The 27,558-nt window shown below is 37.8% G+C and overlaps 2 protein-coding genes and 1 long non-coding RNA gene across 9 annotated transcripts in view; 1 reads left to right on the forward strand and 2 right to left on the reverse strand.

The window, feature by feature from the left end:
* The window catches only part of bark (C-type lectin domain-containing protein bark beetle), a 46,246-nt gene extending 38,580 nt beyond the window's left edge, over nucleotides 1-7,666 (reverse strand). For 2 of the 5 annotated variants that reach the window (XM_017613466.1, XM_017613459.1), the window contains exon 1: nucleotides 7,506-7,665. The gene's annotated coding sequence lies outside the window, so the exon portion shown is untranslated. Of the gene's footprint in view, nucleotides 1-7,442 lie in introns of all 5 variants that reach the window. The other 3 variants (XM_017613463.1, XM_017613461.1, XM_017613464.1) reach the window with 3 other exon arrangements.
* A 5,348-nt stretch (nucleotides 7,667-13,014) lies between these two features.
* Nucleotides 13,015-18,909, forward strand: LOC108360964 (uncharacterized). Its single transcript, XR_001847208.1, has 3 exons — nucleotides 13,015-13,025; nucleotides 18,067-18,070; nucleotides 18,698-18,909. It is a non-coding gene; the product is annotated as an uncharacterized LOC108360964 (long non-coding RNA).
* Nucleotides 18,910-18,950: 41 nt separating this feature from the next.
* bowl (brother of odd with entrails limited) lies at nucleotides 18,951-26,222 on the reverse strand. Of its 3 annotated transcripts, none has more exons than XM_017613469.1 (3): nucleotides 25,927-26,222; nucleotides 24,636-25,587; nucleotides 18,951-21,441 (listed from the first exon to the last, which is right to left on the reverse strand). In XM_017613469.1, exons 2-3 carry the CDS (start codon nucleotides 25,499-25,501, stop codon nucleotides 19,626-19,628), a joined length of 2,682 nt encoding a protein of 893 aa, XP_017468958.1. In that variant the 5' UTR covers nucleotides 25,502-25,587; nucleotides 25,927-26,222; the 3' UTR covers nucleotides 18,951-19,625. The 3 variants fall into 3 exon arrangements, with proteins under 3 accessions (XP_017468958.1, XP_017468957.1, XP_017468956.1); XM_017613468.1 differs by having other exon boundaries at nucleotides 25,717-26,222; XM_017613467.1 differs by having other exon boundaries at nucleotides 25,667-26,222.
* Nucleotides 26,223-27,558: the final 1,336 nt, after the last annotated feature.

Below are 27,558 nucleotides of genomic sequence, written 5' to 3' on the forward strand. Positions count from 1 at the left end.
TGCGCGAAAAAATTCCTTAAATTGACGAAATATCTCAACTCAGATGCGCCTATTTTTTGTGTCGTATGTTAAACTATGGAGTTAAGACACAAGCAAGAGGCGCACCCCAGACGATAGGATATTTTATCAGATAAATCTGAAATAGGATGGTTTGTTTGACAGCACTGACGCTTGTCTTTCGCACGACCTTCACGGCAAGATAGATTGACGGCTATCGACCAGTTGAGATGAAGTAGCCCTGGGCAATTGATTTGGGGATTAGAACAAGATGCGGTGTCTTTTCTCACAAACGATCTTTAAGAGGGGCCTATAATCTCCCATATTACTGCAGCGGCGAAGCTGGTAACCATTATTTAACTTGTACCATCTAAACTTGCCTTCGTTGTGTCGGTAACGACTAATTCTATATGCCTTCAGAAATTCCGAAGATCTCTTAAATATATTCTGCGGCTTATATGTAGTCCTTCATTATTTAATTCTCGAACACAGTCACGAATTGAGGAGATGACCAGAGCAACTAGCATCAGTAGGTACACAATTCTCTAGTCACTGCTCGATGAATGAAGTACACGGAGCTAGCTGAGGTTCTCAAAATCAAAATTTTGGCTTCTCATCGGTATCGCAATGGTACACTAAACCAGTGTTCGCATACCTGTCAGGTTCGTACACACGCATAATGGTTTCTGCTGAAGCTGTACGACGAGTGCGACTGCCCCGAACTCCCCCAAGCCCCTCATATTTATAGGGCGCCCGCTTCTTCGTGCACTCAGTAAGCCTAGGAAGAACTTCATTAGAAGGCATGCTCGGATTCACAAGAAAATCAAGATGGTTTAAAGAAATTTAGCGACAGGCCTTCAAAAATTATTCGTGAGCCAGTGCGACCTCCGAGTGAACGCTTTAACTAGAGATTCCCGTCTAGTTCTACCTAACTGGTTTAACGTTCCATCGGGTAGAATATTCGCCGAAGGGTCTTTAGAAGAATCCGTTCTATTGTAGCTCGTAAGGGTGACCTTAGATATGGTTATTGTGCAGACTTATGTGAACTACCACCTCAGTCGTCTTGATGCCCAAATTGTTAAAAAATAAATAAACGTCCAACCAGGAAGGAAGTGTCAGCGAAGAACAAAATTTCAAATTGCCGGTTGGTTAATGGTTGTTCCAAAGACAAGAGTTCCGGACGCCCTCACCGAGGCGGAAGAAGGCTTTATCTCTAAACCGCGATATATTTAACCGGGATGGACTGTACAAGGTTATGAAATTTTGTTAATTTGATCAAGCTTTTTAACATTCCAGTGAAACGAACTGGAAGGATTTGGGAAATCCTCGATGAATGTAAGGATAACCGTAACAATATAGTACAAAAAGTGGGCAAAAGGACAGGTGTTGCCAGGCCTAAAATAGTAAAATGAGTACATTTAAAAATTATAAAGCCAAAATCTTTACGTGTTCCATATTTTAAAGAAAGTACAAAAAATTACACTTAAAAAAATTTTACCGTACTTAACGGTTTCGGTTGACCGCCAAAAAGGACGTTTGTTTATATCTTAGAAGACTTTCAATTTTAAATTTTTTTTTTTTTTTGATTTTTATTTTGTCATTTATACAATTAATAATAATAAAAGCCATTTTTTTCATTACCCATTTTTTAAATAATTAAAAAAAAACACTTAAAAAAAATTTACTAAAAACTATACTTCACGCGTGAAGGAAATGCAAAATTTAATTTTGGTGAGACAAGATTAAAAAAATTACACTTAACTCCAGAGATATGGGCTTTCAAAGTTGATGGTCGAAAAATAGACCAGCGGCTGCACATTGGAAAAATGCCACTTTCGGCGGAGTTCGATATCAGTAAATTCAAAAATTCCTTCCTTTGCTGCGACACAGTTTCTAGGCATACAACTTCGTGGATAGCGATTTGGTGAGATGTATCAAAATAGGGTCACCACTTATCCGGAAAGCGGCTTCCTTCATAGCTTCTAACTATATAGCTTCTAACGCTACAATTTTCGATAATCCATATGCCAAGAGTCGAAGCTTATATGCACCCACAGAAAATTCAAAATAAATTCTCCCCAAAACTCCTTTCAGTGCAAGTAAGTGTGCTCAGTACCAGCCTCAGTTGACGCTGTGCCGTTACCAAAATTTCTACTCAAGCATTTTATGTCTCCTCTTAATTTTCACTCCCTCATCGACAGTTGGTTTATTGGTTACAGTTAGTTGCGCGCAATTAAATCGCGCAAAACACCTGTTACGCGCCGCGAAGTCTTTGTCGCCCACCCATTTTCTGCACGGCGCGCCAAACGACACCGCCAGCAGCGATGTGTTGCACCACATAGTACATAGTAGCTGCGGTTGCGCACGACCGCGTGTGCAACCATTTGTTGTCGTTGCAGTGCCATTGCTCCGCGCCACGCGTCGTTGTCGTCAACATAGTCATCAGCTTTAGTATAAGTAAATATTTAGTGGCGGTAAGCGCTGGTAAAAGCGCACCGAACGCGCGGAAATGTTGTCTTTATTTTTATTTCTTTTTTTTATGAATTCATTGAATCATAAGTAGCAGAAACAATAGCGGTGCACACAACAAATGCTTACGCGCTAAGTAAATTGCAATATGAATAGGCAGGCACTTGCATGCATTTAAGTAAATATGTATGTCTACTTTTTTATACATATCTGTACATACATAGTCACTGTCATAAACGTATGTAGACATGATTGCCTGTGGCATTTTTCGCGCAACGTTGCTTGTGGCCTAAAACCACTCGGGAGAAAAAGCGCTTCTGGAGCAACTGAACCTTGCGACGAACGAGGCATTGACTTGAAAGTAAAGCGGAACACGATTGCAATCAGATTTATCTGTTTTCATATATATTTTCTGTTCGCATATAATTATATAGTTTTTTCTTTTTTTCAGATTTCTTATACTCCCCATAAGGCACGAGCGCCAGTAGATTTCTAAGCTAATGAACTTGCGTTGCATCTGTACATAACCATGAAACTATGCATAGACTCATAATTATGTATGAAAATAGTTGCACTTATTTGTATACATAAATGCATTTATGTACATTAGGGTGGTACTTAAGAATATCAACATCTACGTTTTGTATGGGGCGCCCTTTTATTTTGTTTAAAATTTTAAACTAATTTTTAAAGCTCGCCAGCAGGGTTTGAAGAAAATGAATAATATATAATTTATAATGTTTATGTGAGTCGTTCATTGTCATCGTCAAAAGTTCTTTATAAATGGTTTTCAACTGATAATCTTAAAAAAAAAAATACCAAGAGACGCCTACATAGGGTCAAATGAGTCACCACTTCGGACCAAAACTTGCTCACTTATACACTAGGCGACAAATAAAAGTGCACACCTTGTTCTAATATAATGTTCACAACTATTTTCATGAACAATTTTTTAGAATTCCTAGAAAATTGTCGAGTATGCTGTTTTGTAGCCCATTAAGTTTTAGTCTAATGAAGTGCCTGTTTCAGCCGGCTAAAAAATCGCGTTCATTTTTCAGATTTTTTTTTGGAAGGCTTTTGTTGTTTTTTTTACATTCGACGGGTTTTAAAAAATGATCATAAAAATTTTAAACTTTTAACAAATTGTTTAAAATTTTTTTGTGTATGCAGTTTTATATCCAACAAAATTTTATCAAAATAATTGATTTTTCGAAATCTTTTGCTCATAAGCATGAATGCATTTTCTTCCATACAAATTATGTTCGATAACTAAAAGTTGCACTTTGTACCATACTAAAATTTAATTGGGCTATAAAACTACATTCTCAAAATGTTTCTAAGAAACCTAATTAAAAAGCTCAAAATGAATGGTGAAAGTTGGTCGAATTTTTCTAATTTTTGTACAAGCTTTGAATGCTAAAATGCCTCTTTCCTATTTATATTTTCGCCACTGTAGCTGGTCAAAGACAAAATTTTACGATTAAAAAAAACATACATTTTTTTAAACTACTAAAAAGTATTTGAAATTTCGAAATTTTCGTCGATGCCTTTAATTTGTGCGTGGAATAAAATAAAGGGATGCTCCTAAAAAATTACGATGTTTATATTTTTAAGGACTGCCCTAATCGGTACATCGGTGTATGAAGTACATAATTATATAAGAATATTGTTGCGAACATTGCACTTTTTTTTCCAAGCTTAATAAAGCACGCCAGTAGTTTTTTTTCTGTGCCAACTGGCGCCAATTGGAAATGCCAGGTAAAGCCAAGTCCTTCTGCGAGAGGTATTTCCATTTCATAGACTTCTAATTTGAATACCTTCAGTGCTGGACTACATATTTGCCTCTATTTGAACGGCATGACCAAATCAGAAAAGTACACAGGAACTCCTATACTCTTCTTGTCAAGAGAGATAACCTCAAGAGTCTTTCTATATATTTCAAAATCCCAGGAAACCGAGAGAGACGTCAAGTTTGTTGTGAGCTGCTACTGCGAGTTGTAGGAGACACTAGTACATCTTAGCCCGACCGCAGACCGGGCTGCGGCAGCCTTACTTCAAATGTCTGCAGATACGATGCTAAGCATAGCTTTAAAGACTAGGAGTGGTTGGGAACACCTCGCCGATTGAAAAAGAAGGTCGGCAATGTGCACTAACTCGCAGTCCATCAGACATTGGCTTCATACACTAAGAAAAAAGTAACATGGTTTCTTCGAACAGCGTCATTTTTGATTTTTCAATATTAGCCATTCGAAATTTTTGAACAGAAAAAGTATTTTTTAAACAAACTTCAACATAAGTTTATTTTATCGATCACAGAGTGGTGTTGTCTAGAAATTTTCTTCAAGAATCAGTTCAGCCCAATGATAAAATGTTAAACAACGCCACTTTGTAAATAGCAAAAACTGTAGCTGACTGCGCAGAGATGCTTGCTACAGTTGGTTGCTGTCAAGAATGTCCAGGTTCAAATCTCATTGGGCGGAACACATAATTTTGAATTTTAATTTTCGGTTTTTCTTAATCATGAAAAAGCATCTATGAAGTGCACAACAAAATCGGGCTCAAACGAAAAAATTAATGGGCCGAATGAATAAAAACAAAGCAATTGCTTTTTCTTAAAATTGCATACCTCTTACTTCAATTTTGTTTGAATAAATCGAGTAAAGTGTAAGAAATTTTAAGAAAAAGCAATTGCTTATTTTTTATTAATACGGCGCAATCTGTTCAAAGTAAACAAAAGCTTGTTTGGCGCAAAATCATATGTGTTTTTGTTTGAAACAAAGAAGATATGGTTAATTTTTTTTTCTCAGTGTACCAAATAATTGGCTTGATTATGGTTTCATACAGCAAGTAAATTACCTTTGGGGAGAGTTCCTATATCTTTACTTTGGCGCTGTTACGGCAGTATAGAGCAAATGCTGCATGCTATTTTACTTGCTGCCCAACGCTTTGCTTGCAAGATAGGTTCCTGTCAGTATCACACCTAAACTAGTCAAGCGGGAGCGTAAGTAGAATACCACTGAGCTAGGGAAGTTGCGCATTAGGCGCTCTTTATCTCCGGGTAAACAAGACGAGCTTCGTATTTTCAGTGTGAAGAGAAAGTAAACAGCTGGTATCTGCGCCAAAGTTTAAGAACTCCTGTAGAGTGCCCAGAAACTTTTCTCACGTTTCGTCGTCGGTAGCCTGCTAGCACCTTCTTGCCAACACCTCCAGAACGTTGTGAATGACAACGATCCAAATAATGTCTAAGATACAGCTTCCTTATTGAATATCTCTACTCCCACTATTTATAGTGCTTTGAAAACGACAAAGGTATGAGATACAGTGGCAAAAATACATCGAGGTATTTCTTTGATTCCATGCATCGAAATGTACATCGATATTTTTCGATACATCGGAGGGCATAAATCGATGGTTTTGTGCATCCTATTTTAGTCTACGAATCCTAGGTCTGGTGGCCAACTCACAATAAGTCAGCAATGCTTAAACAACTCCAAAGGGTACCAAGGAGGGCGGAGCTTTACACAAGCAGAGCTGTATGCCGCTCATCTACCTGATTGCGATTTTACATCGGCCCCGTTTGACGTAATAGCTCGAGGGCTAACCCTTATGATTCAGATGAGCAGGGTCCTGGACTCACGTTACGGTACGGCCATACGAAAATTGTAGGAATGATGGAGCCCATACCGATACGTGCAAGTACTGACCACCGCCTATCATCAAATTCCACTCACAAAAACTATGAAACTACCATACCAACATGATAAAAATATACTCATGACTCCAAACTCTACGGAAAGTTAGGAGGAGGAGGTTTCTCTCCGAACTGGAACTAAGGAAATCTTTGGCTTCTCCATCAATGCAGATGCGGAGGTGCTGGCTTTCTAGGATGCCAAATGGCGCTTGTTAAGATGGCCCAAAGAAAAACAGGTACGTCTTTATCTTCTCTGACAGTAAAGCTGCCCTGAAAGCTCTATATACTTGCGTGGGCAACAATGGTCCCGACTGTCACACATATCCCGAATAAGGCATTATACGTATACATACCAATAGGTACTTTTAAACGCTGCTTTTATGAAATATTTGTACTTACGTGACCTTTAAAAAAATAAAAAATAAATATGACATCACAATGGGCCTACCTTTAGCCCAAGTATAGGAGCAACCTCTCTCTCCCTGCTGCTGCTCCAACCTAACCTAACCCGAACCTCTTTTCACTCGTTTCCTTTTCCACTTCATTCTTTAAATCATTATATCATTTTATTGCCATTTATTTTATTTTCATGCTGAAAGAAACTCGTTTCAGTTATTATTAGCAGTTTTTTTTTTTAAATTTTTTTTTCTATCGACGATCTCAATAAATGAATCAGTTTTTAATGCGCGCGACACTAAAGCAACGCTCATTGTTTTGTTGTTATATTTGTTGTATCACATACATATGCGGGTGTTACTCATTTATTGTATTTTTGTTGTTGTTGTTGCATAATACACTTTATATTTCAATGTATGTATTTTTTTGTTTTTGTTTTTGCACGCATAAAGTTGGCTAGCAGAACTTTATTTAACACCTCTTGCCACCAACTTCTACATTTTCAGCTATTTCATATTCGTCTATTTCCACTTCCACCAACTTCGTTACATATTTTTTGTCACATTTTTATACATACACCAACTTCAATATTTCTTCACACTTTTGTTGTTTCCCTTATATTTCTTAATTTTGTTGCAGTTGTTTATGTTGTTGTTGTTATTAACGTCTGTTTTCCCAAAGACTTGTAAGTCTTGGCAATAAGCTCCTCTCTTCAAGCCATCTTAAGTAGTCTGCGCTCCATAGAGATGTCAGTTGGCTGACAAGTTGTTTCTACCAACAACTCACAAATACTTTTGCAAAACTGCACACACACACACACTCACACACACTTGCATATTTTTCACAATTTTTCACACATTTCTTTGCTAAAAAACTTAAATTTCCATACAAATTCCATGACTTTTCACACAATTTTCACTTTCATTCATCGGCTTCCGCACTTTTCACGCACCTGCAATGCAAAATTCGCACGCTTTCGAGCAATTTAATTGCCAAAATAGGCGCGGCCCCTCAACTTGACCACAATAAGTACCTACATATATGTATGTATATATAAGCAACAATTTAGCCGTTCAACCGACCGTCGTTCCACCAAATCGCTTCCAATCCGCTCAGCACCAAGAATCAAACTAACTGGCGGTCTGTGAGTGTTGCGCGCATACACCTGGTAAGGCGATACGGCTATCTGGACGGTTAGCTATATTGGCTGGTTGTGTTGGTAGCGGTGACAGTCGCGTCCAATTGCCACCACTGTATCTTGCGCACACATTCCTTATGGGCAACGTACGTAAGTAGCTTTTGCTGAGCTTTATTATGCGCGCCCGCTCATTTAAAGTTTTTTTTTTGCCACTTGCACTTTGGTGTGTACATACATACGTACGTATGTGAGCCTCGCATGCCGCTAACGGATTTTGCACCTCCTACAAGTTTTCTTTTGAATTCATTGCTTTGTTTACCTCAGCGTTGTCTTAACCTGTTTCTTTGGCGCTTTCTTGTTGGCAACACTCGAGTTGGCTTTCAAGCTTTCTGTGCTGTGTTTCATTGGTTTAAATTTAACTTGTGACTTTTGGGTTTGCTGCTGCATTCACATGATCTTAAAGAGGCTTGTAATTTCGTCGAAATTGTGAACGAGTCGTATTATTGTTTCGCTTAAGTACCCTACGGTTCACATTTTATTTGAATGCATTTGCACATATCTTGCACCAAATTAAAAAAGTAACTGCGCCTGGGCCACACTGGAGAAGTGAAACTTACGTTACTGGCATATCTATTTTGTCTCATAACCAATATATATACATACATACATATGTGCATACATACATACATCTGCTTTTGCTTAGGGTTATATTTTTTTTTCTTTTTTCTATCTGGATCCCTACCTATGCCCCTGTTCGTTCTAATTACATTTATGTTATTCTGTTTTCCTTTATCTTAATTTTTATTACAATTCGATGAAAAATTCGATAATAATATTGGTTGCAGAATCTATTACAAACTCGATAAAAATTTCGAAAAAATATCCATACCAAAATCCATAAAAATATTGATAAAAACATCCATAACAGAATCGATGAAAATATCGATAACAAAATCGATAAAAATATCCATAACAAAATCGATAAATATCGATAACTAAATCCATAATTACCGATAACAAAATCGATAAAAAATCGTTAAATATCGATATCAAAATCGATAAATATCGACAACAAAATCGATGGTTCGCTAACAAAATCGATGTTTCGCTAACGAAATCGATAAATATATCGATAAAAATATCAATATTGAATTCGATAACAAAATCGGTAAAAATGTCCATAACAAAACCGATAAATATGGATAACAAAATCGATAAATGTAGATAACAAAATCGATAAATATCCTTGTCCTTATGTGTAAGTAAAGTGTTTAAAATTACCTTGGTCTTCATTTTTGCCTTTATCTTTACGCATCTTTGTTAATGTTTTTATTTTTACCTTTGCCTTTACCTTTACTTTCATTGTATTGGTCTTTTTCTAAGTGTTATACTTTAACCTTTTATTACAAAATTTGTGTGAAATTAATACCATATCCACACACACAAGAAGCACTTGTTTCAGCCCCAACCATTTCCGTTGCACCATTTCCGTGTGCAATTTCCGTTGAATTTGCCAATTTATTCCCAACCAACCAACCGCCGCTAAAGAAGTTTCACTTCAATAATTATCAGTTATTGTGTACACCGTGCGACAGTAAATTTTACACACAAAAAAAAAGTAATATATTCGCGAGACTATGGGCAAATTATAATAAAACTGCGTACTTAGTTTTTCTCTCTGACGTCAGGATTTTTTTTTTTAAAGGACTTTGAAATTTAAAAAATATGATTGCTTCAAAAAATTATTTTGAAAATTCAGTGCAACAATAAGGGTATCATATAAAAAAAAAATCTGTAGAATTATAACAGAATACATTTTTTGGTGCATTAGGACGACTGGTTATGGAAAATGTCCTTTACAAATTTGGCCTTAAATATTGTTTGAAGATTAATATACGCACGACCTCATCATCGAATTTCGTCCTGAAAACTTTTTTAACTTAAAAGGATAAAATTTAATAAAAGCGTATTTTCAATAACTATTCGTCCCTTTAAACCAAAAAACTTTATTGTTTTTAAATTCTACGGAATTTTATCTCTCATGGTACCCATATTGTTATTCTACATTGCACTGTTTTTTAAAATAATTTTTTGAATTAATCATGTCTTTAAAATTTTAAAGTCCTTTGAAAAAAAATCCTGACGTTAGAGTGAAAAACTGAACGCAGTTTTACTATATTTGGCCATAGTTTCGTGTTTCGTGTTTCGTTTCGTGTATGTAGTATATCGATTCTTTCGTGTGTTAGGAATTTTTTTTTTGGTTTTTTTCGAACGGTATTATTAGAGCCTTGCCGTGGCTCGGTCTAATAAAATTTATACATATAAAAATGAAATATCTTTCGTATAATGGCGATGCCTGACCAAACGGCGTAACCGATTTCGATTTTGTAAAAAGTACTTTTTTGGACTTGCTGTGTGGAAGGTTTTTCAATAAAAAAATTAAATACGTTTTGTGGTTGCTGCCAAAAAGTAAAGAAAGCTGAGACGTCACGATTGATTCATATGTGGAACATGCATGGGCGTAGCCAGGTAGGGGCAGGGGGTGCTCGAGCCTCCCCCCCCTAACTTTCAAATTTTCTTTATATATATATAAAATAGTACCCTGAAATGCCAGCTTAATAGGGTCGAGAAAATAGATATCCATATTTACGTGTGTACAGTTGCGAGTAAAACTAATAGCAGTAAAATTCAAAATGATACTGCTGGCAATTTATGTTTATTTATTTATTGTTAATAATTTTAATTTACAATATGGATCGATCTGTAACAGAGCCCGCATAAATATAGGTTTCAAAGCTTGCGCAATTTTCAAAAAAAAAAATTAATTTAACATAAAAAAATTTTCATCAAAATTTCGATTTTTTAGAAAGATTTTGAGTATGAAATTTTGTAGCCCATTCAATTTTAGTACAATAAAGTGCAAATTTGAAGTCACTAAAAATTACCGTAGATTTTTTCGATTTTTTTCTCGAGGATGTGCGCATTTGCTCAACGCATGAACCAAATTTCTTTTTTACTACATAGATCGCTACCCGATTCGTTGAGTATATGAAATTTGTGCGTGTTACATTAGGTGTAATTTATTTGAGTAAAATTCAAAATACATAAACTATGCCAATAATAGGAGATTTTGAATTTTTTAACATCTCTCCTGCGATACTTTATGTTACTTAAATGTAGTTTACTAATGAGGCCCTTTCAAAACCATTTACATTGATACCCATTTTGTAATAATTCATTGAAATTATTGGATAGTTTGAATTTAACTTTTTAAACAGTTGGTAACGCTTATAAAATACTTCAATAATATTCTAAATGTTCAATCTGTAAGTTTCTTAACAATCATTCGTTTGACACCGATATTTAAATTTTTCGGATAGATTGCGAAAAATTAATTTAAATTTGACTTTTCAAACAGGTGGCAACCATTTTTAAAATATCTTCAAACTACAACTTTTTCATGCCTTTTGACATCTATTTTTTAATACAATTTTCAAGTAAAGCATTCCCTTAATTCAATTTGAAATTCATTTTTTTGAAGATATGGCAGCTCTCCTCCATCAGTCTGGAATTGATTTTCACAAATATCACAAATATTTTCAGATATACCTATGAAAAATTCCGTTCGTATGGGTGGTGTCACGCCCTCTCGTCTTACTCCCCCCCAGGTACGGGTCGGAAAATTTGAATTTGCCACGAAAAGGAACCAAAGAGCCTAGTAAATCATATGGGCAAAAAAATACTACCACTTCACGTATTGAGTGATTACAGTAGGGATCCAATTGGCCTATCAACCTGCCAGCTTGACCTAACCAATGCTTTCGCTTCATTTTTCGGAAAACCACGCCAATCTGTGGTATTGAAATGGGTCTAAGGAGCAGGTGATAAACAATTCCAGGCGATTTTCTACAGGAAAAAACCTAAGCTCTGATGAGCTTTGACTTTTGGAATTTCTTGCTGTTGTATTTAGTGGATGACACATAATCAAAATTATTGCGCGGAGTCATTTCCCAATTGTTTATTACCGTAACAAGTCATGCATAATTATTTCTTCATTTACAACTTTTAATCGGAATTTTTCAAAATCTATGAAAGGAGTAACCGCAAAACGTACTTGTTCGGGTAAGTACTGGAACGTGCGGCGGATACTTTACTGCTACAGTACTTGGGGAAAAAAAGCTTATGGAGGCACTTAAAACTACAGGTGAATGCGTAACTTTGTTGATATATGTATGTACACAGGCATACTTGGATAGATACATAAGTATGCGTGTAGGGACGTGTGAATATACATACATAGCTACAGACAATTGTATTGCAGTGCATTAATGTAAATTTTATTTATGATAGATACGCTTCCATGCACTTGTGCTTTTCAAACGTAAGCACTTTACATGCAACGTATCTCTTCTTATTTCCCTATAAATACTTTCTTTACAACTTTTAGCCGCACATAATTGCAATAAAGTGAACAAAAAATAAAATAAAAATATTGCTTACTACTGACAAAGTTTGTGTCTTGTCGGGGCATTGATGAGTTGAATGAGGCCATTGCCTGGCTGGCTGGATTATTCATCAAGTTTCAAGAAAGTCTAGGCTAGCATATATGTACATTAGGCAGGGTCGATTTTGTTTGGGGAAAAATAAAAGATATTGTATTTTAATAGTAATATTATGTTGGCCCAGGTCTAAGCCAATAATAATTGGTCATAAAAGTTTAATATAAAACATATCTTTAACCTGCCCAATTGATTCAAAGTGTACGAATTTTGAAACTGAAACTTTGGCTGGTAATATTTGGGGAATACGTGAATTGTTATAAATAATACAAAACATTATTAAATTTAGTATCAGGCAGATGGTGAATGGCTCACTCCACGACAAATTAGTGTCCTTGTTCCTGAGGAGCCGCAAGAATACCTTTGTCAGAAATTCGAGAGTTACGAAAGGAAAATAGTGACGATGCACAGTGGTCAATAAATGGAATTTAATGTTCACAATTCACTGGAGCCTTCCGTTCTCAACCGATTTGATTAATTATTTTTTTAAATGAAAGCTAATAAAATTTGCCAGAGACTAGTTGAGCCCAATTTTCGAATTTTTATTTGTTTGTATTAAATTTTTTAGTGCAAAGTGCAGAAATTGCGCCAATTTTGAAGAAGACCGATTCTCCTGTTCCAGCTAATAAAAGTTTCATAATAAAAATTAGTTAAAAACAATTGTAGGGTTCTCCTAAAACCAAAAAAAAATTAATAAGTAATAATTTGAAATGCTATAAAAAAAGTGTGTGCCCTTGTTCCTCGTCAGAAATTAAAGATTTACGAAAGGCGAATAGTGACGATGAGCCCTTGGCAACTGAACAGATTGTGAACGATAACGGAGATTAATTAATTAATTAACGACTCCAGATGACTCCGATATAGAAGCAATCCAGTTATCAGAATACGATCCGGAAGATGAAATTCGAAGATGATGAAGAACATGATGATTTACCAGGTGAAACCTAGGAAACTGGAAAAGGTGAAACAATTTGGTCTGCTGTACCCACAACATGCTCATGCTCATTATTCGTGAAACCATTGTCAAGAACATGAAAGTACACAAAACCCAACAAGAGAACAGCGCGCATAGAAAGTCCCTTTAATGCATATTTGGGTCTTATGTTGCTAAGAGATGGGAGAGATGCCGGTTAAGTTCATGATATATGTAGATTTGCAAAAAAAGAGTAAATGCCACACTGGAGAAGTGAAACTTACGTTACATATCTATTTTGTCCCATAGCCAATATACATACATATGTACATACATACAAACATCTGCTTTTGCTTAAGGATATACTTTATGTCTTTTTTCTATGCAGATCCCTACCTCTACCCCGGTTCGTTCTAATTACATTTATGTTATTCTATTTTCCTTTATCTTCATACTCTATCGACAACAAAATCGATAGTAACATCCAACAAAATATCAATAACAAAAGCGATAAAAATATCGATAACAAAATCGATGACAGATTCGATAATTATATTAGTAGCAAAATCGATAAAAATATGGATAACAAAGTTGATAACAAAACCAATGACAATATCGATAACAAATTCGTTAAAAATGTCGATCTCAAAATCGGTAACAAAATCGATAACAAGATCGATAAATAATCTATAAAAAAGTCCATAAAATATCGATAACAAAATCGATGAAAATTCGAAAAAATTTCAATAGCAAAATCGATAATAATACTGGTAACGAAATCGATTAGAAAATCGATAAAAATACCGATAACAAAACCAATAAAAATATCTATAACAAAATCGATAGAAACATATCGATAACAAAATCAATGGCAAAATCGATAGAAATATTGAAAACAAATACGACAAGAAATATCGATAACAAAATCGATGGAAATATCGATAATAAAATCTATAAAAAAATCGATAAATAATTGATAACAAAATCGATAAATCATTGATAACAAAGTAGATAACAAAGTCGATAAAAATACCGATAACAAATTGGATTAAAAATATCGATAACAAACCAATGACAATATCGGTAACAAAGTCGCTAAAAATTTCGATTACAAAATCGATAAAATATCGATAATGTGCTTTTTACAGGCTTGTAGTTGTTGTTCCAAGAGATTTGGGAAAATCCAATTTTCGACGACCCGCCCTAATTCACGAAAGCAATTGCTAAGTACCACTATAAAATTAATTGTAATGCATGACACGTATTTCTCAGTCAATGCTATGCTGCTCATCATTGTTGATTTTGATTAAACACACAAACACACACACACAAACACTTTTGAATCCATTGTTGCATGTGGCAGATGCTATCTTTGCATTGCGGGTGAAAACCGCCAATAATGGCAGCAAATTTGTCTTTTAACAAAAGTGTATAAATAATCAAATAACTAAGCAGCTGACTGACTGACTGTTGCGCTTCATGGACTGTCGCCTTCAGTGTCAGTGAGTGATTTTCGCATATTTTCAAGGCATTGCAATTTTATTTTATTAAATTCACTTTAATTGCGCGATGATGGCATTAATACGTGCCTTTTTGCGCCAGTACTTGAAGTACATACATACATATGTACGTATGTAAATGGGGAGGAGTTGCAAATAGGTGGATGTTTGTATGTACATACTTTAAAAAAGTACGTGCTTAAGTAAGTGTTTGCAAAGTGTTGGGTGACTTTTTGTAATAAATAAATACGTCGACATACAGTTGTCCACAAAATAATAGGAGTGGGATATTTTAACCTGTTTTGGCTATTTGTCTTTAGTTTATTTAATGTTTCGTATTTTTTTGTAAAAGCCTAGCTGGTAATACAACAAACACCATATAAATTTACATTTTCAAGTTTGTACAAAAATTATAAAAATTCTGCAAATTTTCACCAAAATTTCAAACTATTTAACCAGAATCTTTAGAAAATATGTTGGTATGCAGTTTTGTAGCCCATTCAATTCTAGTCTGAAGAAGTGCAAGTTTCAAGCTGCTAAAAAATTCCGTTGATTTTTGAGAATTTTTTCGGTTGAAGGTGTTTCACGTTTTTTCCATACAAAGTATGTTCGACAATTTTCTTTTATATGGGGACAGTGCCAGCAAAAAAAATTGCCAAAAATCAACGGAATTTTTTAGCAGCTTTAAACTTGCACTTCTTCAGACTAGAATTGAATGGGCTATAAAACTGCATACCAGAATTTTCTCTGAAGATTCTGATTAAAAAGTTTGATATTTTGGTGAAAATTTACAGAATTTTAATAATTTTTGTACAAAGGTTGAAATCTGAATTTATTCGTTGTTTGTTGTATACCCAGCTTGACTTTTGTATAAAAATAATAAACATTAAATAAACAAAAGACAAATAGCAAAAACTGACCAAAATAACGCACTCCTATTATTTTGTGGACCACTGTAAATACATATTTCAATAATGAATACTAAGAATGTAAAGTACTTGGTACTTGAGGAATTTCTATACGCACACTAATCTTATAACTCTTTAAAAAAAACCCCATTCAATTTCAAATTATAATTTTCAGCATGAAATTTATTTATCATATTTAAAGAAGTGCTTATAAGTTACTTTAGAGGAAGACACATGGAATGCTAAGCTTAGTTTAAAATAGTCTATAAAATATATTTTTTTTTTTATGTGCTCTATGAACGCACAAATACATTTTCCATAGTTGTATACAATTGTAGGTAAGTATTTTGTCAAGAGGACAGCGTCTTTTTTTCAATTTCTTAAATAAAATCAATTTTTTCTTAAAAACTTCTTAAACTTTAATTAATTATGTACCTTAAATGTAATTTCATTCATTAATATAAATGTAGCTCCCTTTAGGTTAGAACGCATATATGTATATATTTAATGTTATATCAAATTTAAATTATCTTAAATTAATTTTTTTTGCAAAACAGTTTTTAAATTTTTGAAAATGCAGTTGCTGTCTATTAGTGTTGTCTTTTAAGTTTTTATTTTATTTTTTATATTTTTATTTATCTTTTTTATCTATGTATTTATTTTTAAAGCTGTCTTTTATATAACTTAAATCTTTTATTTATTCATTTCTAATTCTTTATTTGTTAATTATTTTTTTATTTTATTTTACCATTATTTCTCGAATTCTTAAATTAATTATGTTAATTTCAATATAATTCCCACATTGTTATGAGTTCCCAATTTTTCTTCTTTAGTTTTCCATCTAATTTTTCATTTATTTCTACTCTTAGATTTAAAATTTTCCTTGGTTTATTTTTTTTATAGATTTCAATCTTTAAAGCCCTTTATTTACTTTTTTGTAAAATTTTATTTTTTTTTATTCATATTTAAACGAGGTCCCCACCCTTTACTGGCCCGAAATATGAAGCTGCTCGTTTTACAGCTGGCTTTTAAATATTCAAATTTTTAATGTTTCATGGAAAGGTTTTCCTTAAAACATTTATTACTGGACCATTTTGTTTTGCTTCAAACTTTTAATTTGTAATTTGTAACTTGTTATTCTGTTTTTATTTTTTATTTATGATTTTTGAATATATTGCAATGTATTTTCGTATACTTTTTTACTTCTTTGATTTGAAGTAATTTGGTTTTTCTTTTTTATTATTTTTTGATGAAATTTTTTATTTTGCTACTTTGATTTAATTTAATTTTATTTTATTTTACTTAATTTCATTTTACTTTACTTTACTTTACTTTATTTTATTTTATTTTATTTTATTTTATTTTATTTTATTTTATTTTATTTTATTTTAATTTATTTTATTTTATTTTGTTTTATTTGGTTTTTTATTTATTTTCTTTTTATATAATTTAATTTTATTTAATTTTTTAATTTTCTTTTATTCAGTTTTTTATTTCATATTAAAATATGTAATCTTTTATTTATACTTTCAATTACTAAATTTTAAATTACTTCTGTGTAATACTTGTATTTTTTTAGAGGCTATCCTGAATTTAAGCTTATAATAATTCGACCGTTATAGTCGAAACTGTAGATTTGTGAAGCCACTAAATGATTTAAAATTCATTAAGTTTTCCTCTAGAAGGCTTTTGAATGATGGAGGTTCCACATTCGTATTTATTTAATAAAAATCTAAAACAGATAATTTCATCTCTTTTTACTCTTTTGAGGTTTCTGAAGAAAATTTTCGGAGGCCTCTGACTTTTTAATGATAAATTGTTGTAGAGAAGTTACGAAATGCTAGATCTAAGGCCTTACTCCAGATTTCAAAAAAGGGAATTTCAATTAGGTAATCGAAAAATAAAGAGTTCAGTATAAATTTAAATCTTATTTTTAGAAAAAATGGAAAAAAACTTATCAACAGCCGCGGATTAAAATGGTTGGAAAGACTTTGCTGCCCATCATCGTACCTTTTCACTGTCAAAGAGGAAGCCATTGAACCTGTGCTCAGAGTAGACACGCGCTACAGCGAAGAGCCTGAAGAGAATGCACGGCCAGTTAGTGATTTAAAGTTTAAGTCTGTGTTAACCAGAGAACGCTTTTACCTTATTGCTGTCCATTTAAAATCTACAACAAGTTTTGAAAAGTTTTGCTCGCGTTGTTGTGGTTTTTGTAACGGCTACTCAATCCTGCCTAGATCGGTTTGTCCCTCAATCGTGTCGTTATGTTCAACTAACTGAAGATACAGGAACTGAGCAACTCCGACTGGGTTGGTCCACTAGGGTAGGGGCGTTATTTAAGTGGGGTTTTGGGGGCATGCGAAGAGGTGCCGTGATTCATGAAATGACTATCCGCATGCCGCGTATTCGTTAGGCACAACTGAGTTTATTCTACACAGGTACGAGTTTAGCCTGTTGCAGGGCTATGGTCATGCAAGAATCCCTAGGCAGACAAAGCCCTGTCTCGTCCACCTCGGGTGCTATGGGTTCCCAAACCGGTCGATGTAAGTCGATACCGACTCTCTGTGATGCCGTTTATGGCCTTTCGAAATGCTGTCCGGTCCATCCAGAGGTGGTTTTATGAACCTCTGGACTTCGTCCGTCAGTTCGTATAGGTGTCTTCTGATGTGCCTAGGCGAAGGTTCTGTTGCAGCACGTATCTGTTCGGGTGTTATATGTTGGCTGCTGCAGTGACAAGTGAAACAAGTCAGTAAGCATTCCAGTAGGTCTACTACTTGGACCAGTTCGACTATTTCGAACCACCTTCTGCTGGTCGCTATGGCATTACCTACATTCATCTTTGAATTGTCAAGCAAAACCCGTCAGGAAATGAACTGATACATAACATTCTAAGGAAAACCTTGCTATTTACCAAGCCGAGCCAAGATTTTGCATTCCAGGGCTTGTCTACTGAGACCGATCTAGGCTCTGTTGAGACAGATCTTAGCTAAGGAAATTTGTTCTGACACTTCATCCAGGCGCTGCACGATATAAGGCCATTCTGTAGCGAATTATGAGCCCGGAAATAAACTGGAATTAGTTCGTTCGTAGAAAGCTTAAAAAAGCTCTTGACGCATGTCTATAAAAGGCCTTGCCCGTGTTTATAGCTTTTTAAAGCCTTCTATATGTATTGTATGGATGCGGTACACGCTTATTAGAGCTTTCGAAAAAGGGCAAAAGCTTTCGTTGGCCATCTATGTTGAGCAGTTATAGTCTAAAGTAGCGACGAGCAGAGAGAGCTTTTACTCTGCATGCGTCTATGCGAAATTTATAGAAAGATTAAACGAGATTGTCGGTCTAAATAAGCGATAAGCAGAGAGAGCTTTTACTCTGCACGCGCCTATACAAAATTTATAGAAAGCTTAAAATGTTTAGCTTTGCCCGCGGGCAAGACAGTGCCCATCACCGGTCTAAAGAGTGAAATGAAGTTGTCTTTTGCTCATCATTTAGAGATCCACTGCCATAAAAGTGTATCTAAATTATTACATAACAAATAAGCCACTCATGCCGGCGTTAATTTCTTTCAAATTTATATTCAGATATCCTTTGCCAATTATCATAATATTATATATAGTTACGTAGTATTTATGTTAAAAATATTGAAATCATTTTAATAGAGCACTAAGTGCCCGGCAAATAGGTATACAACATACATACATATCTCACGATGATATTGAACTTATATTTACATTATGGGCTATATAATTTAAATTTTAATTAAGTTTTATAGAAATCTTAACTGAAAGTACATAGTATAGTAAACTCGTACAAATAAACATGTATACGATTAGCTTTAAGACACTAGAATAAGTATACATACATACATGTGTACATCAATACATGAGAAGGCACTTGAGGATTTTCAATTCAATTTTAAGCTACTTCTTAGTCAAATATATTATTTTTCTTAGAGAAATCATTGCAAAATGCAAGAACTGCATGAAAAAGCAAGTAAATCATAGGAAACAACCACTGTCCTGAACCAAGGAGAACATGTGATCTCAATCGTAGTCAATTCAGCGCCGCATAATATCCTCTATGCTGAAACCAGTGCGACGCGTAGGAGCTGGTGGTTGCTGCTGCTGCGGCTGCGGCGCCGGCTGTTGTTGTTGTCGCGTTGTTATCGTTGCAGACGCTGCCGATATTATTGAACGCGCACCACTGCCACCAGCTAAAGACTCCTGAGTATTCAAATTCACTGCGCTGGCTGGCGGCAGCAAAAAATGCCGTTCACCGCTGCCACTCGGCAAGTGAGACGCCCCTACTGCTGACGTGCCGCCAGCACCTGCGTTTTCTCTGCCCCTATGCGTTAAGACGTCTGTGGGCGCGTTGTTCGTAGCATCGCCGCCGGCGCCATTTCCCACAGATTTCTCCCCTAACAGCGGCGGTTGACTGGCCAGATATGCCTTGCTGGGCAGTAGCGTGTGTGTAGGTGGAGGTTGTGCATGCGGCGGTGGCGGTAGCGGCAGCCCTTTCATGGCGGCATGCGAACGTGACATGTTGAGCGCCAACAAGCCGGCATTAGTTGTTACGCTGTAAGCGCGTTGCGCATCTACCATTTGCTCGAGGCCCACAATGCGCTTTCGTATGGGTATGGAGCCAAGAAAACTGGGCATTGACTCGAGCGGTGAATGTAGCGGCTGCTGTAAATTCTTTCCGGGTTCGACAAGCGGCGGCAAGGGCGGCGGCGACGGCTGCACTACTGCTGGTGGGGCGCCTGTTGGGCCAGGCGGTAGCGCGATTGCGGGCGCAGCTAGCGGTGGTGGTGGCAGTGGTTGTTGTGGTGGTGGCGGTGTGCCTGCCGCTGCCGTTGCTACCATCACACCAGGCGGCAACATACTAGCGCCGCCCTTCATTTCAGCGCCTACCAAGAGCAGCGCTTTAGGATGGAGATCTCTGCGTACGTGCAACATTGGTATGTAAGGTTCCGGTCCATTCGATGTTGACGGCGAATGTATGGACTCGCCGGCGCCAGGTAGCGCGCGCATCGGATTGTAGCGCGCGCTTGGTGACGACGGCATGAAAGCGGAACCGGGTGGTGGTGGCGCGCATAATGCGTGCGGTGAGTTAGCCGCCTGTATGGGATCGTATGAATCACGCATTTCGTGTGTTGGACGCATTGTATACGTTTCACCACCTTCATGATGGCAATGCGTCACACCCTGCCCAGTAGGTCTGGGCTCCAGCAAACCTTCGTTCGGATTATTGCGTTCCGCTTGCACTTCATCCTCTTCGTCGTCCAGCTCTGCATCCTCCAGTTCGGTCTCATCCAATTCATCATCTTCGTCTAACTCTTCGTCTGACTCATCTGAGATTTCCGCCGCATCGTAACAGGCTTTGCGCTTTAGGCGCATACGTGCAGCTGCGCGCGCATTTTCACTTGCCGTCTCTGCATCCGCTGCGCTGCCATCGTCGAGCGCATGCGTTGGTGTGCTGCTATGCAATCGATGTATCGGTGATTGTCGTGGTGAATCTACTTCCAACAAAGTATCCTCTTCATCACCGCTCAGGTGTCGGCCCTCATCTTCCTCGCCCACATCTACATACTCGGAAGGCACATCACCGACGGCGTGCGTGAGCGCATGACGACGCAGATCACAATTACGGCGAAAGACTTTGCCGCAGGAAGAGCACTCGTAGGGCTTGTGATCGGTGTGCGTGAGCAGGTGCGTTTTCAAATTGGAGCGCTGATTGAAGCTGCGACTGCAAACGGGACACTTGTGTGGCGATTCTTCCATGTGTAGGATCTTGTGAACGGCCAGCGTACGCGACTGGCAGAAACCTTTGCCGCATTCGGTGCATTTGAATGGCTTCTCCTTGGAGTGTATATATCTGTGTGCGGAAAAGAAATGAAATGTGTTTATGAGTCTGCCTTCGGGCTAGTAATATAAATAACAGCAAAAAGGAAAATGCTAATGAAGTTGTAACAAAAAGAGTATCTATGAATGCGCATAGTCTAAAATAATTGCATTGTGTCTGGAGTTTTGTTGTTGCTGGGCGAGCAGCGCTCATTAAGTGTGGCGCAAAAGCAAAGGTGGTTGGTGTAGTCAGGGTAGATGCTTGTGCGCGGCGCCCTCAACACTCCCGCAAACTTTTGCAACCGTCATTAATAAAAATTTTCAAGGCAGCTTTGTTTTACCATTGCGATAGTGGTTTCTCCATTGCGATAGTGAGTTACTTAGCCTAACTAAAGATCTTATTTGAAGCCTTCATCTGGTGCCGACTAAAGTCTTGTGAACTATTTCATCCCCTCGATCTCTCCCACTGTCTATGTACATCTAACGGTAAAGGAATCCGCTCAATGATTCAGTTACTTCGTCAAATGTGCTTAGAATGAGATAAGTTGTTTGGCACTATGGTACGTCCCTATCTTCCTTAAGCACTCTCTCCAAGGGAAAACTTCCTCGAACTAGCAAACAAATGCTGCTCACTCATATCTATAGGTTATGTTCTAAACTTTACCTTATTCCTAGAAGTAAGACAAGGATAGTATTTATATCTAAGGAATACAGGGCTTCGCATGTCAAACCCAATAATCTTTCTTCTAGCAGTGCGGACATATTTTCTCTCTAAAGACAAATCAAAGGACACAATGGTGCTTGAAATTGAAAATATATTGCCTTTAAATAATCTAGCATAAACAATTTTTTACATAAAGGAGGCTTTAAACCATGACGCTCATTCGTAAGGCATCTTTTTGAGAGAAAAACTATCGCCTTAAGATTGGGGGGTTTGTCCATAAATTGGTAAGTAACGATAGGTATCCCTTCGGGAGGAGTCCGCTCTGGAACTTTGTAGTAAATATTAAGCGAACTTTACCGCTGCCTTTTCTACGCGGTTACCGTATGTTAGCCGGGTGAGCTGCATCCACGCTAATCGTGGTGACCTTATCTTCGCTTAATTGATAACACCAGACCAGTATTCAGCTTTGAAAACAGGTTTTCTACTAGAATTCCGGAAGGTATCCAGGGTCTATCGCCATTTTTACTGACGGCTCAAAGCCTCAGTCTACGGCTTTCGGTATACTATAGTTCTTTCAGGCTGAATTAGCTGCCCTGTAGCTCAGTCGCGCGCCAACCTCCTGACGGTTTACTACAGCGTCGGGTTTCCAATTTTCCAAATTTGACTAGTAATGGCTATCTCATCATCGAAATGGGCATTTTTATGAGTGCCTACTGACGCATTTTCTTTTTTTTTTTGTTTTTGCTTAACTAACGGCGTTCTCGGGTTTTCCTCAGTTAGAAGAGACGACATAAATATCGCATTATTTAGAAGAGTGGATAAGTACTAAGAGGTTTATTAATCTCCTCCGAGATAGTCAGAAGCAACTGACGGGATGGGACTGATTTAAATCTTTCTTTCATTATAAGGTGGGTTTGTTGACGGCTGGGATAATGCTCATCCCATTCAGCGGCGAGCGATAGCCAACTTCTTTGAACAAATAAAATACTGTATTTCAATAAATAGACGTTAAAAACACAAGGCTTTGTATGCAAATGTTGTTTTTGATTTCTCCAGCCATCCACAATTCCATGCCATGAGAATGAGAAAGGACCGGAGTTCTGCCTCTTTTCGATTGTTCTGCAAAAAAATGTTTAAGACAACAGCAGGCTGTCGAATATAGAGTAGGAGGACTCTTTTAAAGGATAATTTGTTTGTAATCAAGCTTCTTTGAAAGCTTACGAGTAAATGGTACTCGGAAGTATTGAAATCGAAAACTGTTCACTGATGTTACACGGGCTATTTTATTGCTGGGATGGCTCATATTAATAGTACTAAAGTAAGGGCTCGCGAACACAACGAACGTATAGCAGAGCTGTAAGTTGAGCTTTTTTATTCAGCAGGAAGAGCTGCTTTGAAAGTGAAGCAGATCAGCAAAGTAAAGAATATCAGAGAAATTTGCGCTTGTAGATAGAACTTAGAATGTGAAAAACGGTTAAAAATATAAAGACTTTATTTACGCCTTCTAAACAACGCCCAATCCAGGTAGTTGGAGTGCTTATTGTAGTGAAATCTTCGTCTGAAAAGATTGCTTCCACGAAAGCGACATTTGTCAGTTCTGCGAACTATACTGATAAAAAAAAAAATCTTACTGTATGATTGCATGCGACAAGCTCGTCCTAAACGCGTCACTGTACACTTCACTTCAATTCAAAGGAAGTCCTAATTACTTCGCCGATAGTGCTAAGATAAAAAGCACTACTGCCCAAGAATGATTAATGCCATCTACGCAACCTGTGCGCGTCAGCCGAAAAAAACTAGTAGATTACTGAGTACATAAATAGAATCACTTCAGCGCCGCTGTGAATCGCCACGCAACAGCCACCTTAAGATGGCTGGCTCTATCACAGAGTATCAGTGATTGCTTGCCAAATAGTCCATCCAAGCCACAGTCGACAGTCTAATGGCAGACAAAAAACGGCCGGTGCGCGTACCGAGCGAAAAAAAACGGCATTCAAGCCACAAGATGGAAACAGGTTCTGGGCGCGGGAAGCACATCCAACGAGTCGTAACCGAGCGCGCCCGCGTGCAAGCTGATTACGGGCCATGGTATGCGCGTAAGATAAATGCCTTTGCTGGCTGGTAATTTTTCAGTACTCTTTTTTTGTTTTTGTTTTTGTTGTTTTGCTGCACTGCACTGCATTGCCGCTTTGTTGTGTTGTGCGCAACGGTCGGCGGTTTTTTTTGCGGTTGCGTAGGGTTTTCGATGTGCCCTTGTCGTTAAGCTCGACCGCAGAGCGCTTAATGAGCTTTTATATATGTATTTTTTTTTATAATTTGTTTTCATGTCTCATTCTTTCTACGAAGGTAACTTGATTTCGTCGTTGGCAAGACAATCACGTACCGCGCGTGTATGATTTTTTTGTTTCAACTTTGTTTTTTTTTTGCGCGGTTGACAGTTTATGATGGATGCTCACCACAGCAACAACAAAAACAACAACATCAAAAAAATACAAAAGAACTTATGTTTAAAAAATAAATGACAGCGCAGAAAAAGTGTAGAGCCTCTGGGACCCTCAACTCACCTGTGATCGCGCAAATGATCCTGCCGGCGGAATGCCTTACCACAGATGTCGCACGAGTACGGCCGCTCATCGGTGTGCGTGCGCTCGTGTATGAGCAGATTGTAGGACTTGGTGAATTGACGATTGCAAAATTTGCAAATAAACTGTTTCTTTGGACGCGATGCACGTCCCGGTGCGCGCAGTAAACGACGATCCAGCCCGGCATGCATTGATGGTGGTAGCCCAGCAGGAAAGAGCGCCGCTGTTGCAGCCGCCGAGGGAAATGCAAAGGTGCCAGCGCCGGTTGGTGACGGTCCCGGACCGCCCAAATACGGCGGTGGCGGTGGTGGATACATTACAGCCGTCGGTACACCCGGTGGCGGTCCCTGCCCAGGCGGTCGTTGCATCAACATCGCAGCAGCAGCTGCCTCCCGCAAAGCCAACTCCTTGCGCTTATCCGCCATCATGGAAATGATCTCAAAATTGGAATTGCTGCCATGGCGCTTGCTCGCCTCCTTCGCCACCTCAGCGGCATCGAGCATGCCACCATAGATGGCGGCAGCGCCTTGTGCGCGCAAAGCATTTCGCGAGGGCAACACCGGTACGAAGGCAGAATGCGCAGTCTGCGCATTGGTGGCGCCACCAGTAGCGCTCATCAAACCCGCCGCTACCAAATGATGCTGGTAAGCGAGTTGTGTTTCGTACGCGGCCGCAGCTGCAGCGGCGGCTGCAGCGCCACTGGGTACACGACCGTTGGAAGCGCTGCGTTGTTCGGAGGCACCGCCTGCACCAGGCGCTTGCAAAAATTGTTCCAGGCGCGTAGGGCGTACCATGGAGATGGATCCGCCGCCAGCGCGCTCCTCCAGCAATGTGTTTTCGGTAGGCATTTCGGGGGGGGGGAGCAATTGACGATCTTGCGCGCGTGTATAGCTGTGGAGCTCACTGTCGCAACACTGACATGGCTAAGTTGTTACTGGAATGAGAATGAAGAAAAAATAAGGAAAATTAGTTGCGAAAATATATTTAAAAAAAATGTGCACGATTCAAACAACAGTAGGCGGTGAGGGCAGCTGATAAGCGGCGCATTGTTTTTGGCTGCTACTTTTTGGCTTTTTCGGTGAAGTTTTTCACTTATTGCTATAAACGTTCGCGGCGCGGCGCGTCGCGGTTGCGAAATTTGTGTGCCTCTAGTATTTATCTAAATGATGGCATAATAAAATGCTCATTGTTACCTTTCGCAGACATAAATATAAAAATTCTTTATTCTAGAACAATAATGATAAGCTGCAATTTATGGCTTTGATAAGCTTACTGTAAACACAAACACTGCGCGCAGTAGTTGAACTAAAATTGTGAAGCGAAGGCAAGTAGAGCGCGCGCGCGCGCGGTGCTAACGAAAGTCAAATACTAAATTTTAGTTCGACTGATTTCGCGTACGCGCTATGAGCTTATGAGCGACATGGAAACAGCGCGAACGCCAGAATTAAGCAGACAGCGAACGCTTTTTCTGTTGCTGCCTTTGAGAAACGCTTGTTTACTTATGATTTTTCGCTTTTCTACTTAATTGCGAAATCTTAAAATTTCTTTCACTAATTTCGCTGAGTTTGCAGTTTTTTCGCACTGCAATCAAAACGAAGTTATAAACAAAAACTGCATGAAGCAAATCGTAAAGCAAGTGCCGTTGTAGAGCAGACCCATACATCCATCTCCTCCCCCGCCCTGCGTAATCTCCAACAACTTACGAGTAAAACAAAAGCCAATCAAGCACATATTGTGATTGTTGCCGCACAGCAGCCAACTGTGGCAGCTGCAGCGCCAGCTATAATCATCTACATTGTAGTGCGAGCGCAGCAGCCGCCACCGCTTGAAATTGCTGGCGCAGTCGTAGACGTGACTTTATCGGCCGTTAAAACTACTTATAGCCACTGTTTCTTTCCATGTCCATCCATTCTTACTCTTAGTATTGCTGTCATATTATTACCACAAGCAGCGTTGCACACACAAATTTACAACACAGTCACACACTTTCGAACATTCTAAGCCACACAACTGGCAGTAATCTTCTTCAGCAGTGCGCAATAAAACTGAATTATCTTGTAATTGTCTACATACAGACTCGAAAATGTATTCGTGCCAAAGCTTAGCGCGCAATAAAGGCACGGTCTTAGTAGATAGTAAAGTCTAGCTTACGTCTATGGAGATTCACTCACTTCTGGAAAGTTATTTTGGTCCGGAGACTCATTCCTGAATACTGAGAAAGAACTTGGCCTGCAGACGGCTGACACTAACTTCCAGCGCATTGCACTGATTCCAGTTCATTGCCCCATATAGCTATCAAAAAAAAAAGCTTCACATAGTCTACTAACCGCGTTGACGATCAGAGCGAGCATTTACTCGTTGCTTGACCTTGCAAATATATAGAAAGCTCTACAAAGCTTATTCTACCGTCACGACAAAAACATATCCCACGTGAGCAGCTTTTTAACGCTTTATATCAGCGATGGGCAGAGAGAGCTTTTACTCTGCACGCGCCTATGCAAATTGTATGGAAAGCGTAAAAGAGCTTTGCGCGCAGGCAAGGCAGTGTCCATCACACAAACTTACTCCGAAAAGTGGCATAAAAGCTTAAACAGACGGCAGCGTTGATCCGGATTAACTCGGACTTAACCCGGATCAACTGCAATTGATTTCCGAGTTTATCCGGATCAACGCTGCCGTCTGTTTTAAGACTTTCTTTTAGTATATATAAAAGTTCGTCCTGATTGCACTGATAACCGATTTACAGTGCAATTCAGACTAAGGTAGTTGGAATTTTTTTAAATTTTTAAAAAGTTGTATCCATTTTTTTTTATTTTTAATTTAATTTATTTTTTTTTTTTCTAAGAAAAAACATGTGTAAATTGCATGTATATTTTAGAAACTTTACTTTTTCAATTAAATTCGT

Source organism: Rhagoletis zephyria, unplaced genomic scaffold, assembly GCF_001687245.7.
Source record: "Rhagoletis zephyria isolate East Lansing unplaced genomic scaffold, Rhagoletis_zephyria_1.1 Rzeph_scaffold_00668, whole genome shotgun sequence".
In the NCBI taxonomy this organism is placed as follows: domain Eukaryota; kingdom Metazoa; phylum Arthropoda; class Insecta; order Diptera; family Tephritidae; genus Rhagoletis; species Rhagoletis zephyria.